The sequence below is a fragment of the Danio aesculapii genome, chromosome 24 (genome assembly GCF_903798145.1).
Source record: "Danio aesculapii chromosome 24, fDanAes4.1, whole genome shotgun sequence".
NCBI classification, from domain to species: Eukaryota; Metazoa; Chordata; class Actinopteri; order Cypriniformes; family Danionidae; genus Danio; species Danio aesculapii.
The window spans coordinates 21,551,652-21,571,862 of NC_079458.1; the positions used below are offsets into that span (position 1 = coordinate 21,551,652).

The 20,211-nt window shown below is 38.0% G+C and overlaps 1 protein-coding gene across 1 annotated transcript in view; it reads right to left on the minus strand.

Annotated features, from left to right (window-relative positions):
• Positions 1 to 20,211, minus strand: part of plcd1a (phospholipase C, delta 1a) — a 46,262-nt gene that overhangs the window by 4,374 nt on the left and 21,677 nt on the right. Inside the window, exons 5-14 of the mRNA XM_056450961.1 lie at positions 19,386 to 19,614; positions 18,761 to 18,959; positions 16,159 to 16,303; positions 15,921 to 16,073; positions 10,019 to 10,171; positions 9,447 to 9,606; positions 5,008 to 5,124; positions 4,740 to 4,918; positions 3,065 to 3,200; positions 2,547 to 2,696 (exon numbers count right to left, since the gene is read on the minus strand). Coding sequence (XP_056306936.1) covers positions 2,547 to 2,696; positions 3,065 to 3,200; positions 4,740 to 4,918; positions 5,008 to 5,124; positions 9,447 to 9,606; positions 10,019 to 10,171; positions 15,921 to 16,073; positions 16,159 to 16,303; positions 18,761 to 18,959; positions 19,386 to 19,614 — 1,621 coding nt within the window. The remainder of the gene's footprint in view (positions 1 to 2,546; positions 2,697 to 3,064; positions 3,201 to 4,739; positions 4,919 to 5,007; positions 5,125 to 9,446; positions 9,607 to 10,018; positions 10,172 to 15,920; positions 16,074 to 16,158; positions 16,304 to 18,760; positions 18,960 to 19,385; positions 19,615 to 20,211) is intronic.

Below are 20,211 nucleotides of genomic sequence, written 5' to 3' on the forward strand. Positions count from 1 at the left end.
TCATAACACTAAGAGTTTACTGAAGGTTTTTAATGATTGTCCTGATGGTGGGAATGATCATTTTCAGTGTTTCTGCTATTTTCTTACAGCCACTTTGTGATGCTCAACAACAACCAATTGCAGCTGTTATTTGGTTGTACACATTGGGATGCCTTTGTGTTTCCTCATATAGAAACAGAAGCTCATGGTTGAAAAATCTCCAATTCCTAATCATTTACGATAGTTAAAAAAATGCAAAAAATACAAAAAAAAAAATGGTATCAATAGCCGCGTTTCCACTATCGCGCCTAAAGCGAGCGAGCCAGGGCGAGCCAAGGCCAGTCGCGTTTCCACTATCACTTCCGGAGCGTAATCGGGCCAAAGCGGGGCTTCCTTGGGGCCATCGTCCGGCCTTTTTCGGCCCGCCGAATACCTTGGGCCAAGGAGGGCCAACTGGGGCTTCGGGGCTGGGTTACGTACAAAGGCGGAGTTTTCCTGTCAGGTAAAGAGGAGACAAGATGCTTTCTTCCCTTACATTTGTTTTGCTATCGCGCTTGATCAACTCACTCGCCTTGCAGCCAAAATCTGTGTTCGAGGTAAATGCCGCCGAACTCGAATGTCCTTATCCAGGGATCGCTGTCTGACCTTACACCAACAGACCACAAACAGTAAAAAAGCAATCGCTTCGGTGTTCTCCATCTTCCAGCTCTTGTAGTGATGCCAGGTTGTGTTTGTGGTTATAATTTGAGTTTTTTGTTCCCGCTGAAGTGGGCGGGTTGTGTGACGGGTTGTGTGACATTTGATTCGGGGGACGGTATTTGCGTGACGCGCTGCGAGCAACTAGCCCGACAGTGGAAACGCGACATGATTTCGGCCTCATTTCTCAACCTCCCGGGCTATTGGCCCGGCCTGGCCCGATTAAAGCCCTGGCTCGCACTAGCCCGATAGTGGAAATGTGGCTAATGGTAATGAAGTAAATGAACGTTAAAAATATTTTGGTCATTTAAATTCATAAGGGTGAAGTAATTGTGCCACACACATATTTATCAAAGATATTTTTCTTTCATAATACTGTGCAGTGTTTGCACAAAATCCAAAATATGGTTGCAATTTACTAATTGGGAAGTGGCTTTAAAATACATAAATGAATAAATAAAATTGCCCACAATCACCAACTGCCCACCAATTTCTTCCACCAATGCAATAACTTAAGAGCAAATAGTGTTATGAATGAGTCTGGAAGAGGATGAGTGTCTGTCTTTATCAATGATAGGAAAAAGGTACAAGTGACCCAAAAACTCCAGAAATTAGTTGGGTGTTGTTGTAGTCAGAAATTCTTCAAAACTCAAGATTCAAACTCAATTGTCTAAAATCAGAAGTCACTTACATCACCACACATAGGGCCCTATCATACACCCAGCGCAATAAGTAGCAAGACGTGTATGGCGTGATTTGTTGTTATTTGCTACGTTGTTTAAATAGCAAATCCATTTGCACCACTTTGTCCAAAACACTTACACATTGCTTAATACACTCAGGATACACAGAAATACACAAATATTTTACATATGAAAAAAATTTAAAGGATTAAAATGTTACAATTATTATTTTCTACATAAATATAAAAACCACCACCTCCATGCCTTTTTTCAGTTTATTCATGACAATTTGCATTAATATAATGTTATTATCATTAGCAGTATTATTTATTATATGCATATTTATATTGTTTCAATAAAAACAAGTTTAGATTTGTCCATCTGTTGGGTTTTGTAGACGTATGCATCACCATATAGGGCATAAGTATAGGGTGTGTGTTTGGATATAACTTCGCTATTATTGTTCATTTATTCATTAGTTGGAAATTAGAACTGAATTTAGAAATAGTTTTGAAACAAATCTTTGCGCTTAACAAATTAAATTAAATATGTAGGCAGATGGATATCTTTGGTGGAGTGTGTACAACACTGTTTCCTCATCCACGAAAGTAGAGGAGTAAAGTAAAGAGTAAAAGTAAAGTAAAAAGAAAGTAACAAGGCCAAATGGAGGAGGCTTGTTCTTTATTCTCACGTTGCAGATAGTCAGTTTAGCTGTTTTCTTGCTAGTGAAGCGCTCAGTTTTTCCACTTACAGAGTCCATGTAAATAGCAAATGCGCCATGGCACGACGCAACTGACTTTTAAAGGGAATGGGAGATGAGACTCTGATTGGTTTATTGCACAATATGCTCAAAACACACCCATAACTCATTAAGAGAATAAGCTGAACCCTGTTAGACCATGTGCCGGGGCGCAGAGCGTCCTTAAAATACCAAAAGTGGATTCTGACACGCCCCTTAATACTTTTGCGCCCTGCGCTTTAGACTTTGCGCCTAGATCGTTAAAATAGAGCCCATAGTCTGAAAGTGAATGCCTTAACTCACGCATCTTTCTTTCTCTCTTTCTTTCTTTTAATATTTTGAGCAAATGATCACAAGGTTAAACATTAGTGACAATTTCCACAACCGTCTTTCCTCATATTTACCAAGTAATCCAGTATTATTAGTGTACAGTATGTTGTTAATCTCACCATTCTGCATGCTGGTGAGGGGTATAGTGTACAAGCCGATCAGGTCATTTTTTGAAGCAGCATCATAATCCTCCACCACAAATCGCACCAAAGCTAGTGTCGGCACTTTAACTGTGAACTGGAAGGTTGTATTCCACATTGGATTAAAACCTGTTTTTAAAACACATACACACACACACACACACACACACACACACACACATGCAAACAGTTTAGTTTAGTCAAGATGCTAGTATTCAGCTTAAAGTGGAATTTAAAGGCTTTATTAGGCTAATTAGTTTGATTAAGCAAGTTAGGTTAACTAGAGAGAAAATTTGCTTAAGGAGGCTAATAATATTGACTGCTTTTATTAAAACAAATAAGACTTTCTTCAGAAGAAAAAAATATTATAGGAAATACTATGAAAAATTTGTTGCTCTGTTAAACATTATTTTGGAAATATTTGAAAAAGAAAAGAAAAATTCATGCTTGGGCAAATTATTTTGCATTCAACTGTATACACTGCTGTGTTCACTTGCCGTTGTTGTCAATGTGATGTGTTTGTTTGATGGCGTGGTCCTCTGGAACACCATAAATCTCCACCCGGACATGAGGATCCACGATGGACTTCTCCTTGTTCTTGTTGATCTTCGGGAGCTGCTGGGCTGAAATGACCTGGATAGACATTTATGAAAGGTGCTTTTTTTAGATAGGTTCACATTTGGTTTTTGATATTTTCGATAATATTATAAATTTTTTTAATTTCATCATTATTATCTCTGTCATCATTTTAGATGTCCTTTAAGAAATTCTACTACTACTAATGTTAATGTTAATCATCACCAAATCTGAAATAAGGCTGATTTTAGCATTTTGTGTAATTTTTCATTCATTCATTCATTCATTCATTCATTCATTCATTCATTCATTCATTCATTCATTCATTTATTTTTTCATTCATTCATTCATTCATTCATTCATTTTTTCATTCATTTTCCTTCTGCTTAGTCGCTTTATTTATCAGGGGTTGCCACAGCGGAATGCCAACTTATCCAGCATATATGTTTTACACACCGAATGCCCTTCCAGCTGCAACTCAGTACTGGGAAACACCCATACACTCCCGCATTCACACACATAAACTATGGCCGATTTGGCTTATTCAATTCACCTATAGCACATGTCTTTGGATTGTGGGGGAAACTGGAGCACCCGGAGGAAACCCACGCAAACACAGGGAGAACATGCAAACTCCACACAGAAATGCTAACTGACCCAGCCAGGATTCAAACCAGCGATCTTCTTCGGTGAGGCGACAGTGCTAACCACTGAGCCACTTCGTCACCCGCATACATAAAAATGTTCAATTAAATATTTGATTTAAAAATATTTATTTTTATGTTTATCTTGGACCGTAAAAAATGACTTGCTGCCTTAATTTGTAATTTGAATCTAATTAACTTTACAATACACTTTAACTTACATTACATTAAAACATCAATCATGGAAAACTTACAAAATTAAGTTGAAACACGGTTAACATATTTTAATAAGTTCAAAGTAACATAAAAACCAGGGCTTAATTTGTGCCGAAACAAGCCGGATTTGGCACCTTATTTTACCGATCCCCTTCCCCACACCCACCATTCACTTTCACTGTTCCCCAACAGTCTTCACTTTCATCCGTGACAACACCAGCCCGAAGCCTTCCCCTTACCCTGCTCTTCACTTTCGCAATGTCCCAACCTCCTTCACTTTCATCCGCGACAACACCAAACCAACCCTCACAATCCTCCCACACCCCCGCTCAACACTTTCTTCCACGACTCCCCAACCCTCTTCACTTTTGTCAGCAACAACCTTTCCCCCGGCTCCTTTTCATCCATGGCATAACCCGCCCTGCTTTTCCAGGACCTAGCAATTTACAAGTTTACAAAAAACTGATTCGTCATTTTACATTTCTTTACAGTGTAGTTAAATATCCACATATTTTCTTGCACAGGTTTACTTGGTATTTAAAATTGAAAAATTATTTATTTTAGTAATTAATATGTTAGTTGTAATTATATATTTTGCTTTAACATTATTTATTTTAGCGAGAAAACGTTTTATTATTTATACTTTAAATTGATCTGTCCATGCCTAATTTGTTCTATATTCTTTGTCTGTGTGTGTCTTCGTTTATCATTTATCAAACTATAAAAATCATCTCACCATGAGGTGCAGGATCTTCTTCTGCAGCCAGGGCCCTTCTCTGAGGTTGTAGGGGTCAAACTGTGAGGCCGGGTCTCTCAGAAACTCAGGCTTTAATACATAGCCACACTTGCCATTAGGAAGAAATCGGGCCTGGTTCAGATCCATCTCTTTACAAGGAGTCTGAAAATTTAGAGCCACTGTGGAGCAATAAAATCAATTCCAAATGTTACTTTCATGCATGGGTTACTTTCAACTCATATTGCATCATATCGCAGGACATTTGCACCTATTTGGCATCCAGCGTTCCACAGTGGCACAGGATTGTAGTTTGATGAATCTGTTCTGGATCCAGCCGGGTAGATTCTGCTCAGCTTATCAATGTTGTGACGAATGAATGCATTGGCTATAAGACAAAAAAAAACATAAAATAGTAAAATGGCCATTATTTATTAGATACAAGTTAAACCTAATAGAGTAATGCAGTGATGATGTATTTTTGTTATTGCTATATTAAACTCTACAGTTGGGTACTAAAAGTGTATAAAGTATATGAACAGTATGTAAATGCAGACTCTGATTCCTCATTTCAGTGCCAATTAAATGACTAAGCTGACAATTGAAATTAGGATTAGAGGATTGCAAACAAGATTCATTGCTATCAATTTGGTAATATAAGCACAGCGTGAGCAAAGCTAAGGCATCCTTTTTTAGCTGAAGAGACTTAATTTACAGCTAAGGGGCAATCATTATGGCAAAGGAACATAGCATTTACGTTTTCCCCCTTGGGGAACGAGGGTTACTTTGGTAACTGGAGCGTTCCCCTTCAGGAGGGGAACTTCAATGCTATATGGAAAAACTTCCACTATGGGGAAATTTATGGAAAACGCCATAATGATTGAACCTTACCTTCGCCCCGATGAGTGGTTTGCCAGGCAAAAGCGAGCATGAGCGCACCTGCATCACCAGAGGCGCGGTCTTCCAACGTGTTCCCTGGCCCTTACTTAACTCACTTCAACAGAAGATTTACGGATTTGGATATATTTTTCGGGAGCCGCAAGGCGTTTAGATAATTCTAGGAATTTAAATACAACAGTACGTTGGAAAGTGTGCAGTCCCGATAGGGAGGACGCTGCGGAGGCCACCTGCTACCCAAGTGGGGAGATAATGTGGCAAGAGAGCATATGGACTAGCCCTGAGAAGGGGGAGTACACATATGAATATAAGATGGTTAGCGGTGAGGGAAGACACGGGTCCGCCTGTGAGGGGGGACTTCACCGTGGCTGAATAAGCATATGGGATCACCTAGTGGGAATCGCGCATACCAGGCACCTATACCCAGAACGCGGGCTTACCAGCGGGCAGACCTACAATGTAACGGGCTAGCATTTGACTATATTATATATTATATTATATATACTGGCAGAGTAAATAGACGCACATATCTCCGTTTTAAGGAGAATGGCACAGCAAGTGTGTTACAACACCTTAACCGAGTATGTTCCAGCTCCTGCTTCACTCGCAGATTATAAAACCTTGCAAATGTATTAGGTGTTGCCCAACCCGCAGCTCTACAAATGTCTGTTAGAGAGGCGCCGCGTGCACGCGCCCATAAGGATGCTCCGAGTGGGCGTTAGGGCATCCTCCGCGGGCTTGGTGAAGACCCGCGGAGACAGAGAGTGCCCGAAGGGGAGGACAATGTATTGCCAAGCTCGACCCTCGAACGCAAACCGCAGGAACTGACAGTGGCGTGGAAGAATGGAGACATGGAAGTATGTGTCCTTCAGGTTTATCGCTGCAAACCAATCCCGAGGACGAACACATCAGAGGATGTGTTTCTGCGTGAGCATTCTGAACGGCAGCTTGTGCAGACAGTGGTTTAAAACGTGCAGATCTAGGATTGGCCGTGACCAACAGCTCTTTTTGGGCACGATGAAGTACGGGCTGTAAAACACCGCTCTTCATAGCGGCTGGAGGGACCGGCTCGATTAACCCTGGTGAAATACACAACCGTGAACTTGAAAGGCCGTTTCGCAAACTGAATCGCATAGCCGAGTCTGATTGTGTGTATGAGCCACTGTGAACAGCTGGCCCGCACTAACCAGGCAGGCAGAGCTCTCGCTAATGGACTCATCGCTACAATCGCTGACATACCAGCAGTGGGGCAGCGCAGAGTGGGAGTGCTGATCCGGGAAGCGCTGAGGTCCCGCGGAAGAGCTGGAGGCGAGAGTTTCACTCTCACCTCGCACCTAAACTCTGGAGGGGGGGCTTGAGGAGTGGGAGAAAGGAGACCGTCCTCCCAGAACATGTGAGCCACTAGCGAAATGCACGAAATCTGTGAGCCGGAAGGCATAGCGTCCCAAACTGGCAGAGATTGGGCTGTCACATCCGGGGAAGTGGAAAAGTGCTCTTTCATTGAGGTTATGGTGGCACTGAAAAGTGCCGTTGGAAATGGGGCCTGGCCCTCCACCGGGGAAAGAGCAAATTCCCTCTTCTCCGGATGGCCTTTCTCAAAGACGCTATGCGGTCTGTTTATCGGACTTAACAGTGCCCTGGGCAGGGGGGGGTGCCTGCTTCCAAGCTGCTCGACGCGGCCGCTTTGCCGGAGGCACAGGCGAGGGTGGGGCAGCTCTCGTAGGCGGGCGCCTTCGGTGAGGAGCAGCAGATGTGGATGGCTCGGCGGGGCGGAGCAGCCTTACGTTCTCGCCGATAGATGACATGATAACATTGCCCATCGCGTCTGACTGCTCTCTCTTACCGCCTTGAATTCCTGGGTGAATTCACCGACGGAGTCGCCGAACAGGCCAGCCTGGGATATGGGGGAGTCAAGAAGGCGAACTTTATCAACTTCGTGCATATCAGCCAGGTTTGGGCAGAGGTGGCGCTCCTGGACCACTAATGTGGCCATCGTCCTCCCCAGCGCACACGCAGCGGACTTAGTGGTCCGAAGAGCATAGTCGGTTGCAGTGCGGAGCTCATGCAACAAGCCTGGGTCGGAACCACCCTCGTGCAGCTGGGCCATCGCCTGTGTTTATACTTCAGTAGGCTTATATGTTCCCTTCTGTTGAGTTTCTTCACAGGTGTTTTGTTTTGATGTCCGATTCCAAATTGGAGACCTCACTGACAACCCAGGAGGGTGACAGTGGGTCCGAACCGTCATCAGAATATGTTAGCCCATCCTCCGATGCAACAATTGACTGTGATCCTCAGGCCTGCCCCTGTGCTAACCGACTTGCGGGGAGCAGCAGGGGTGACGTGCCATAAGTCTAGAGCATGCCGTGACCCCAGACATGTGATGCAGTACTCGTGCCCAACATCTGTGGAGAGGAAACCACCGCATCCAGAAGCGCACGATTGGACAGCACGTTGTTCGACCGTGTTGCTCTCTTATGGGATTTTGTTCTTTTAGTGGAAACTGCTCTTTTAGCCACCAGTGAAATGCCCAGGGATGAGAAATATACCCAGTTTGACTGCCGCTGTTACGTTGTCGCCCGCACTGGTAGGAGTAGATTTCTCTCTGGAAATTAGCTTAGCAGATATTTCTCTTTTGGCTCAGTGAAGCTCTAAAGCAACAAATGTAACTGCTCGCTCCGCGTGCGCTGGTTATATACTCTACTAATGGTCAATCACCGGCACTTGCAGAGCCGAGCTCTGCCAACTCATTGGCATTCAGTGAGTAATTGGTTGTCTAGCGATGTCCCAAAGTGTCTTTCGAGAAACACGCCAGAGTTCCCATTAAAGGGCAACGGGTGTTCTTGAATAGTTTAAGGACAATCTTTATGTCGACTACTATATAAGTTATTAGGCATTGTTAAGGGGGTCACATACCAGAAGCGCCGCGTAGCGCCACGCAGCGCCACGCAGCGCCATACATTTTAGAATTCTAAACATAGGTTTCTATCAGGGTACACACACAGGCGCCGCAAGCCTGTCCGCAGCACCCAGCCAAGACTCAGGACACTGTTCATATTTCTGCCACGCCACAGAGCGCCTTCTGAATAGTTTAGTTTAAAATAGCATGTGAATATGCGCGTCTGGTGTGCAATACTTTCAACTGTCATATGTGTGCCGTGTCGTGGCGCTGAGCGGCGCATCTGGTGTGTGCCCTTTTGGCACCTACAATATTTTTGCTGCTTGTTTAAGCTACTTATTTGAATCAGCACAATTCATAATTTTTTAGGGGACAACAAATTTGTAAAAACAATGAAGTTAACTTAATTTCTGTAAGGACAACATAAAGGGATTGTGTGGAACTCACACATTTTTGTGTGTATATCAATTCAAAGGGATAGTTCACTAAAACATTTTAAATTCTGTCATCATTTACATTACAAAGCTGTTTAAGTTTCTTTCTTCTGTTGAACACGAAGAAAGATTTAAAGAATACTTTGGGGGAGGAAACTTGGAGTCAAATGGCTATTGACCATTTCTTGTACATATTATGAATTTTGATGACTGCTTTGCTCCATCATTAGAATAAATTTTTGTATTAAACAAAAAAAAGAAATTTATAAAAGAACCGTTTGAGTAAATGGTGAGGAAATTTCAATTTTGGGGGAATTATCTCTTTAAAAGAAAAAAAAAAAACTATAAGCAACCCTATCAACCACTGACCTTATTTCAGATATTAAACCAAATCCCATTGACTTTAATGGAACAAAAACTGATAAAATTTTAACTTACTAGAAAACAATCCCACAATTCAGCACACCTTGCATTCCCTTGTACCTGATTGTTCAGCTAAGTTGACTGCTTTGCCCTCCTTGAAGGAAGCCATCTCATAGAAGGCCTGTTTTTTCCTCGATTGCTCAAAGCTGCTGAAATGCACACTCTTGCAGTAGACGACCAGGTCTGACAGTTCCTTGGCCAGCTTGATCTTTTTGGATTTCTACAAAAGGGATCCAAAACCAGATTCAAACACAGTAGGTCACAACATAAATAGACTTCACATGGAGATTGCAAAGAGAATGGGATAAGAAACAGGCACAAGTCTGTGGTCTACTGATTTGAATCAGGCCTTTGTGTGAACATTTGTCATAGCTGTGTGCGTTGATCTGAACTCAACCTTATCTACCACAACTTTGTGTATGCAAATAAGAGTAGGTGTACTTTGTTGAGCGTTTTGAAAATTTGCTTTCCACTTTACATTCAATATGAAACCTTACAAACGTCAAAACAGTACAAATTAAGTATGTTTTCATATTTACGAGTGTGTTCTATTTCTTCACTACATTGATAGTGGTTAGAGCAGGTTAAACTCGTGTCTGTGGGTACTTGTTGGTTTTAGGTTTTAAACACACCTTTGAGTCTTTGTTTGTGGGTTCACCCTCTTTCAGATCAGCAGCCTCGTCTTCCTCTGACACACTCTCCACATCCTCTGCAGTGTTGTTGTTGAAAGCAGCATCAAGTTTGTTTAAACGCTTTCCCTTGATCAAGAAACGCCCCTTCAGGTCCTGGAAAAGAAATGTAGATGACACAAATATAAAATAATCTAACTGAAACTGAAATCCAGTTCAAAATGGCAATGAAATACACAAAAATGCATAAAGATGCCAGTACTACATAATTTACTGTACAGTACATTTTAATTAATATTTATTTATTACAGAATATATAAAAAAATTATTCAAAAAAAATTATTCAAAATAAATACTAATAGATAGAAAAAATAAAAAATGTATTTAAGATTAATTAATGTATTGATGCATACAAAAAGCTGAGTTTCTATAAATATACAATTTCTGTTTAACGGAGAGAAGATTTTTTCAACACCTTTCTAAGCATAATAGTTTTAATAACTCATTTCTAATAACTCATTTCTTTTATCTTTGCCATGATGACAGTAAATAATATTTTACTAAATATTTTTCAAGACACTTTTATACAGCTTAATATGACATTTAAAGGCTTAACTAGGTTACTTAGGTTAACTAGGCAGATTAGGGTAATTAGGCAAGTTATTGTATAACAATGCTTTGTTCTGTAGACTATCGAAAAAGTATAAAAGGGCTATTAATTTTGACCTTAAAATGGTTTTTAAAAAATTAAAAACTGCTTTTATTCTAGCTGAGATAAAACAAATAAGACTTTCTCCAGAAGAAAAAATATTATCAGGAATACTGTGAAAATACTTGCTCTGTTAAACAACATTTGGGAAATACATATAAAAAATAATCTAATTAAAAGGGGCGCTAATAATTCTGACTTTAACTGTATACATTAAGCGCTCAGCATATTTGAGTACACTCCTCACAAATCTCTCATTTAAATTAATATTTTCTAAAGGAAGCTTTACAATATTATATGTGTGTACATACATTAGATCAGTCAGTACTGAACCCAAAACTGAAACCTAATCTAACAAAATATTTTATGACTTATAACTGTCCAAAATTAGTACACTCAAATTCATGTTAATATAATTAAAAATATTAAATACATTTTTTTATTAAAATGTTACATAAAAATAATAGATCAAAAAATGTAAAAAGAGCACAATTCAAAAGGAACAAAAATGTATACAATTTTTCATTATTTTGTATGAATTTAAATGTATAATCTCTCTAAAATATAATTAAAAAAGAAATAAATCTGTTTAATAAACCTGTTTTTTTTTTTCAAATGCACCAAAATTTATTACCTATATATTTTTTTCTTGTGTTCTTTTGTTGAACACAAAATGATGTTTGAAATATTGAATATATATGTTATATTATTTTGGAAAATGTTGGTATCCAAACAGTCCATGATTGCCACTGACCTTCATAGTAGGGAAAAAATAGAATGGAAGTCATTGATGTCCATCAACCATAAGTGGAATTTAATAGTGGCCTATTATTCTGTAAGTTAACTACACCTTAAAAAAATGTATATTGAAAGTTTACATGTTAACATAAATTTGTAAATATACTATTCATAAATATTCAGAAGAAAATAAATATTTTCCCCAATAAACACTTTCAAAGTTAAAACCAAATTAGTTTTATTTTTAGCAAGCATTACTGATTGATAAACTGCAGACAACAATACAATACTGTACAATAAAGAACAAAACCTAAGCTGAAAGCTAGATGTAGGTGTAAGCTAGGTGTAAGAAATTCTAGATAACCTTTACATATTATATGGAAGTGAAAAACGACGCTTTTCTATGGTCTTTCTTCTTGGCATGTTTATAAATGATGCTTTATGGCTGATCCACCCTCAGGCTGACATACTAGATTTACATATTTTCATTCAGAGAAACAGGCAGAACTTCTCAGTACAGGACAAAGGTCATGGCTGAAAAAAAAAGCCTGTCGGACAAGCTTAAAAATGCAGTGACATCAACCAGAAGCCCCTCCTACCCCGCAACCAAAATAAACAACTCAAACCATGCCTGTCTGAACTTGTACTGTCATGTCTTTGCCTTTCACACTGCAGCTCTTAAACTTTATGCATGCTTTGGTGATTTAATCAAATACAAAAAATTTATCTGTATCCATGTAATCTTAACTCCACTGACAATCACTTCCTTCCTCTATTTGAATTCATGGATACTGAAGTAAACAGGAAGATGACATTGCAAGGAAGTCATCTAGGAAAATTGGCTGAGATGCGGCTTTAAGAGAAGCTTCAAGAGATCATGTGGCCACTTTAGGTGCTGTCTTTGTTATCCACAAGGCGGCAATATGTACCATCATCGTGTCTATTCTTTTCCACAGTCTGGAATTAAAATCTCATTTCATATAAATCACCATTGTGAAATATGTCACGCAAACACTCTTGCATCTATCTCATTCAATGTAAACTAAAATGTGATGTAATATTCATGCACATTTAAATGTAAGATGTCTTTCTCTTCTGGTCCTACTTTTTCAAAAAAATATAGATTGCTTGTAGTTTGGAATTGGTAAAATGTGCTTTGGGAAAAACATTATCAGAATAATGACTTGTATAATAATTGTTAAAAATGTTTTAACAATGAGTAAACATTGTTGAAGTAAACATTCATTTGCATTCATTCAAAGTTAAATAAAAATGCAGATAAAAATAATGCTGTTTTTGCATTTTGAGTACAAATTTGCCATGCAGACCTTAAAAGTTCCTTGGTTTGAAAGATTTGCTTTACAAATCTCTACTCTATTAACAATGAACCAGTTTTGGCATGCAAAATGTTGCTAATGTGACTGTAACATAGCAGAATTTAGAGAGAAAATCAACTATTGACGCAGAAATTTCAATTCCATCAATAGCACAGGCGTTGCAACAAGTAATAACAGAGTAACAAGTTGGGGTTTTCTATACTCTTCAAATACTGTAATCAAAGAATTGCATCAGAAACTCTAGCACGTAAACATGTGTAGTAAATAGGATCTGCTAAAATTCAAACTGATTCTATTGATTTAAACGAAAGTGGTGTGGTTAGGTTGTTGATGCTAAAGCATGTGAAATTGGTTTCTACTCTATGCCAGTGTGCCTGAAGTTGGCTCCAACATTGTGATGATTTACTCAACTAAATGTCACAAAGTGATCGTTCTGTCAAACATGTCAATTCTGTCGTAATTTACTCATCATTAACTTGTTCCAAACCTGTTTGAATTCCATTACTCTGTTAGACACACAGCAAGTATGCTGGAAAAACACCCATTAATATCAATTAGCCACTTGAGTGTGAGTAAATGGTGAGCTATTTGGGTAATGTATCCCTTTAATGTATGTAGGTAACAGTTACGTTATGTTTGACTTTAAAGGCAATGGCTTATTTTCTAAAGTGCTAGCTTAAAAAGCACATGTGCTTATGATGTGATTTGACTGGAGGGCAGAATTTTAAAACGCAGGCAAACATTATCACATCACTCTCTTTCTTTGTGATTCTGTCTGTTATTAAAGGTGTTAGAAGCACTAGAACAGTGTTATATATTTTGCTTACTTATGAACGTACTTTATCCTAAATGTTTCGAAGACTGTGGAGAGCATTATAATAGAACCCTAAAATATATTTAGTATGATAAAACAGTGCTGCTTCTTCCCCATGTGATCATGCCCAAAAGAACCAGAAGTTCTATGGCATAATAAAAGCTCTGCTGCTTTCATGCAACATCATGCTTGTCTCTCATCAGGAATTTCTTCAGCGCTCTTGTTTTACTTCGACAGCTTTCAGCCTTATGTTGCTTCATACTACCAAGTTTTGAATACTTTGGCCCATCCATGAATGGGATTTCTGTAGGAGGTCCATAGGATGTAATGAAGACCACAACACCCATGTTTCCACACCCACATGCCGATTTCGGAGTGTCTATTTTGGCTAAGTGCAAATAGCGCACCTTGTTGGAAAAAGCTAGTTGACTGATTCCCGCCCATCACCATTTGATTGACAGAGACAACATATCTAAAGAGCACAACTGACAGCAGCATGAGTGGCGTAGCTCGTAAAGCGAATAGCAACATGTTTTGATGCAATCAATCATGAACCCGGTTCGAATCCAGCGTCTGATGAACACGTTCTTCTTTTTTCCCCCACTACATATCAGATTTTGCCTACTCTTCATCACGAGAAAGACAAGTAGGAATCATTAATAAGTGTATGTATTATGGAAGACTCAGATTCATAGAACTGGATTGGAGAGGTGTTATTTCCAAATCATTTGCATTATATATTTGTAGAAGTTATACATTAAAAATACCCTTAACTACTGCTTCAGTGAACTTGAACAAGTAAATTAAAATCCATTATTTTTCACTAGTTTTATTAGTATTTTTTTTCAAAGTGTGCGTTAGGGACTACAGATGTAAATTAGCTTTATACAGTAGCTAACTCTGGCACAACATGTCATGTTGTACATTGTCCCTGTAAAAAAAAAAAATAATAATAAATAAATGCTTTATAAATAAGTTAAATCTTTATAGACTAGAAATATATGTACTGTATATTATTTATTTAAAAATTGCGTGCAATACATTATAGATTAATTTTATTTTAAAAGTATTATCTGCGATTCTCTCAGATCACGTCTTTGATAATTCACCATTTGCTGCCGATTTCTCAAAACCTGTCGGCTAGTCAAAATTGGGGCTAAAGTCATGCAGTCTGAACTCGGCATAAGGCGTATTCTGTGAGAACGTCAGTAGTAGATAAGATATTAATGGCCAGGATCTTTTGCATTATTGCACAGCATCTCTGCCAAGGTCTTGTTATAGAATAAGTGTAATGTGTCTTTTTATAAACCTAAGCTCTGCTGTTCTCTTGCTGTATGGATTACAGCAGAAGCATTCATTAAAGGGATAATTCACCCCAAAAAATGTTGAGTATATTATGACAGAATATTCATTTTTACGTGAACTATCCCTTTAACTCCTGCATCGATTCAATTCTACTCATTTTTATTTCTACAGTGCTTTTTAAAGTGTCAAAGCAGCTTAACACAGGTGAAGAAAAGAGAAAAAGCCAAAATTTCTAATTGTGGGACATTCCAGCAAGTCAGGCTGCAGGAGAGTTGAGGTAGAATGCTGGTGTAGTCCTAGTTAAATTAAAACTGATTAAGTTCAGTTTAGTATAAGTTCAGTTCAGTTTAATTCAGATCATTGAGATAAGTGTAATGCAAATGTCACTGATGAGTGCCAATCCATCTGTCTCAGCTATGTGAGCAGTGTCAGGACCAATTAGTTACTAATTATTGATTACATCATTAAAATTGTCAACATTTTTAATTATTGTTTAAAGGGATAGTTCACGCAAATATGTAAATTGCCACACCTTTACCCACACCATAGCAGCCATTGACATTCATAGTGGAGACAAAAATACTACGGAAGTCAATGGCAACTTTTTCCTAATATTCTTTAGGAATTCAAACAGCTTTATATCAAGTGGAGGGAGAGTAAATGATGACAAAAGTTTCAGTTTCTTAATACAACTTAAAATGCATAAACAATTAAAATTAAACTCTTTTAATTCTTTAGAGGTGGTTGCAAGATTGATTTGAGATGCATCTGCATGCAAACAAACCTAAAGCCCCACTTAGTTTAAAGTATATAGTTTAAAGTGATTTAAATTATAACATTAAATCAAACATTTAATAAACATGCTCCCATTCTATCAAGTGAAATGTATATATGAATATGTATCATTATTGCTTTTTTCAGCCAGACCTACAGAATGAAATGTTGTGTTTCTCCTCTTCAAGTAAACATCCATATAAAAACTTATCATTTTAGGGGTCTAACCTCAGGTCCTGGAAATTTGGTGGGCATTTGTTGCCCCAGTGGTTGAGTAAGTAAAGCGCTGCCCAGGATGGTGGTTAAGTGCTTGGCCATGATTTTCTGCTGCTCTAAAGAGCAATGGTTCTCCAAAGACAAGATCACTGGATACGGTGAGGTCTGGAGTAACAAAGAAACATAATCAGAATCCACAAAACTGCTGACATCAAGCATTAGTCCGCACAATCAGTGCTATTTCACTTACTTTGAAAGCATAATCTTTGATAGCCTTAATGACGTCTTTAAATGGCACTTTGGATGTGAGTGTGTGGCCATGATAAATGACCGGCTGCCCGTTTGCTCCATCCCAGATATCCAGCTCCACACAGCGACAGCCCTTCATCAGCGCTCTGAAAGACAACATCCATTAGCTGCATTTCAATTCACATAACATCCTAAAAAGTTATTAAAAAAATTATTAGTCTGTCAAATAATAATATGTTAAATGAGTATTCCAAAGTTACTTGGATGTTCTACTTTAAGAGCAGATAAATAGCTAATAGTACACTCTGTGTTGGAAGTAAATTAAATTAAAACTACAAACATGACTAAAAAGTGTTCACACATGGCAGATTTGTGAGACACATGGGATTAGATTTGGTTTCTGGGATAGTTCACCCAACAACTGAATTCTGTAATCAATTAATCCACTTTTCCACTCCGTAGTATGGTTTGGTACGGTTCAGCATGACCAGGCTTGCTTCGATTTTGCTCTGCCTTGTTTGCATTTCTACTACAGTTTAGTACCACTTAAAGTGGTTGGGACTATTCCTATAGTCGTGACTTCCTGAAAACCTTTTTCATTCTAGGTGCTCTCACCCATTTCTTGCTGGGTCCGCTCCTCTGTAATCAATGATCAATAAGGTATGTTTAATCACAATGATTTAAAAAATGACAAAAAGACATCTTGTTTTTTTCTTGTGGTGGTATAAACAGTTTAGTCATATCAACCAACAATACAATAGTGGCTGCTGTTGACCATTTAAATATTTGGTCAAAAATAAAATGAAGGCGGTAGTAATGATTCTCTTGACCCAATCGTTGATCAGTAGTGTGTATATGTCACATTTTGGTTACAGTACAGCTCACTTGGAATCACACCCGAGGTGGTAAAACAAGAAAGTACCATGTACTAAATACAAAACGCAGTTGAAAAGCTCGCAAAAGTAAGTCGAGCCAAACCAAACCATTCTGTACCATACAGTGGAAAAGCCTTTCCTCACCCTTCACTTGTTCCAAACCTGTTTGACTTTCTTTCTTCTGTTGAACACAAAAGCTGGAAAGCTGGAAACCAGCAGCTATTAACTTCAATGTTTTTCCCACTACTGATGCATATTGTAACCATTTTGAAGATAGCTTAAAACTATATTCTGGTGTGTGTAACAAAATAAAGAAACACATAAAGGTTTGGAATGACTTAATGGAGAGTAAATGGAGTGTAAATTTTCATTTGGAAATTTTCAAGTGGAAAGGCTTGGTAAGATGTTTTTAATGTTTTAAATAAAAAATATTGACTTCATGTTATCCAGATTATATTTAGACCCAATCCCAATTCTACCTATTAGCCCTTACTCACACCTCGTTTTGCGCATTTTTGTGAAGTGGTAAGGGTGTCCCAATTCTCTTTAGCTTGAAGGCGTAGGGCTAAGGGGAAGGGGTAGATACCCCATTTGGAGGTTTTCCCGAACTGAGATTTTTCAGGACCACACTCTAAACCAAGGAGTAAGAAAATTTCCCAGAATACACCAGCCACAATGGCAGTATAGCTGCACCCGGAAGTAAGGAGATCCACAAATGAGTATTTTTTGGCATTATTAAGAATTTTTACAACAAACAAGCACATGTTTTAATATATTCATAACCGTGCTCGTGTTTTACCGTCATGCTTTTAAAAAAAACCCGCTAAAATAAAAACGTTAAATTTCACTATCTATAATCTATAATAATAACTCCTGTGCAGCAGTCCCACAATATTCTGAGACTCGAAGGCATTCCAATACCCTGTCAGAAAAGTCTAGTGGCTGGGAATGACCTTTTTTACAGTGTCTGCTATAATGTTAATGTTGTGTTTTGTGTGTTTACATAGATGAATATGGCCACTGTATAAAAGCACAGTACAATTACGATCTCATTGTAGCATTATATCAAAATGATAACATAATATATGCCTTCAGTGATTTCCTGAAGATAAATACCAAAAAAAGCAGCTGGAAAAACACAGTTGCTTATATGGAAAACTGGAATACAGTAGTCGCAATCGTCTGATCTCATATGAAGCAAGAGCTCACGATGACATAAGATGACGTGTGCAGGTGCGGTAGTGCTGTCCCATTTCTTAGGGGTAAATTTTGAAGCCCTTCTCTTTCACACTCTGTTTTAAGGGTCAAGGGGAAGGGGTAGGAGTACAAAAATATAATTGGGATTGGGCCTTACTCTGCTACAACATTAAAAAAAAAAAACTTTTGGAAAGATGCATCTCATAATGCATCGCACAATTACGTTGTGATTTCTCTGCCTAACATACCCATGAATGGCAGATTGTTCATGCAAAGTTTTAATTCACCTCCAATATTGTAATTAAAATTAATTATAAAGAAACATGGAGGATCTGACAAGATGATTGACAGGGCATGTAACCAAGCAACAGACCAGTCCATTAATGATCAAGTAGTATGTGCCAAAGAACACATACTTAAAGGGTGGAGTACAAGTAGGTGAATTGGGACGTAGCATTTGTTCACATTGCTTATGGAGGAATGCATAATGTGTACATGCAATTCTGTTGACAATTCCAAGCATGCTCATACTTGATATAGGCTTCTGTGCTGCTGGGCCCCTTCAACTGGTCCTCCATCAGATAAGTGTTATGGGAAGATGAAATGAAGTAATGATTCAACGGCTGCTGCATGTCTTGGTACACGTCAATGTGGGCCGGATTAAACAGGGTTCCTTCTTGGTTCAGGAACATCAGGAAACCATCTTTGCTCATATTCTTGTCTTGTTTGGCTGGGTACATTTGAAATAATGTATAGATTACATTCTTGAAACATACAGTACAGTAGAAACAAAATAATTTATTTTGCTTAATTATTATTAATTAATTATGTTTTTTCCTGTGAAGCCGAGTTTTCAGTAACATTAACTCCAGTCTTCAGTGTCACATGATCGTTTATAAATGATTATATGAGCTGATTTGGAGCTCAAAAAATGTAATCTTTAGCATTAATGTTAAAAAATGTTGTTCTGCTTCCGTTTTTGTGGAAACCATGATTTGTTTTTCAGGAGTCTTTGATGAATGGAAAGTTCAATAGGACAAAAATGCTTTAATTGACAAAATATTTTTACTTTTTTATTTTAAAATGAATACTGTTAATCAATGTGCTGGTTTAACTTGTTACCTTATGTATTCCTACGGTAATTCATGGGCATTACCTGTCTCATCCACCTCATATTTTTCTATAAGTTCTTCTGCATAGTCCAAAGACACTGGCTCCCTCTGCTCAAATTGTATAAAGTTCAACAGGTCGTTGCTGCTCATCTGGCCATTACTTGTAGCATATTTGCCATAGATCACATCAATTTCATCACGTTGAGTCAGCAAATTGTAGAAGAGTTTAATCTCAGATCCCTCTAGAGTGCCAGAATTGGATGTGTCACACTTCTGAAATATCAAATCAAACACATAATATTAAAGCACTTTTTTATTCACTGCTAGTAAGCTTTAAAAACCATTTCAACATTTTTCTTTACTTGGCATCGTGTATATAACCTATTCCTAATTCTAATTCTAATTCCCTTCCTTTTTCTAGTGGTTTGAAACTATCAACGGTAGCTTACGTATACATATTAGATATGAAATTGGCCTATGAACTTCACGTATACCATTTAAATATCACAAATATGCAAACTGTTTATCAATTAACAGTGACTAAAACAGGGTTTCTGCAGGTTTCATCAAGCCCAATTTAAGACCTTTGAAGACCCTTTTAAGACTATTATGAATAAATTTTTTGAATTATACAAAGCTAAACACTCATGATTATTATTAGTTGTTTTGCTTGCCACCAATTGTAATTATTTCTTGGCAACATACTTTAATGCGTCAAAACAAGAAAACTCTAGTTTAACTCAATTTTTTCAACAGAATATTTCATTTTGATAAAAAAATTTTGACAAGTTTAACATTGTTCAAAGTATATTTATTGTGAAGACAATTACATAAATAATCAAATATATATATATTTGTTGACTCTTGGTC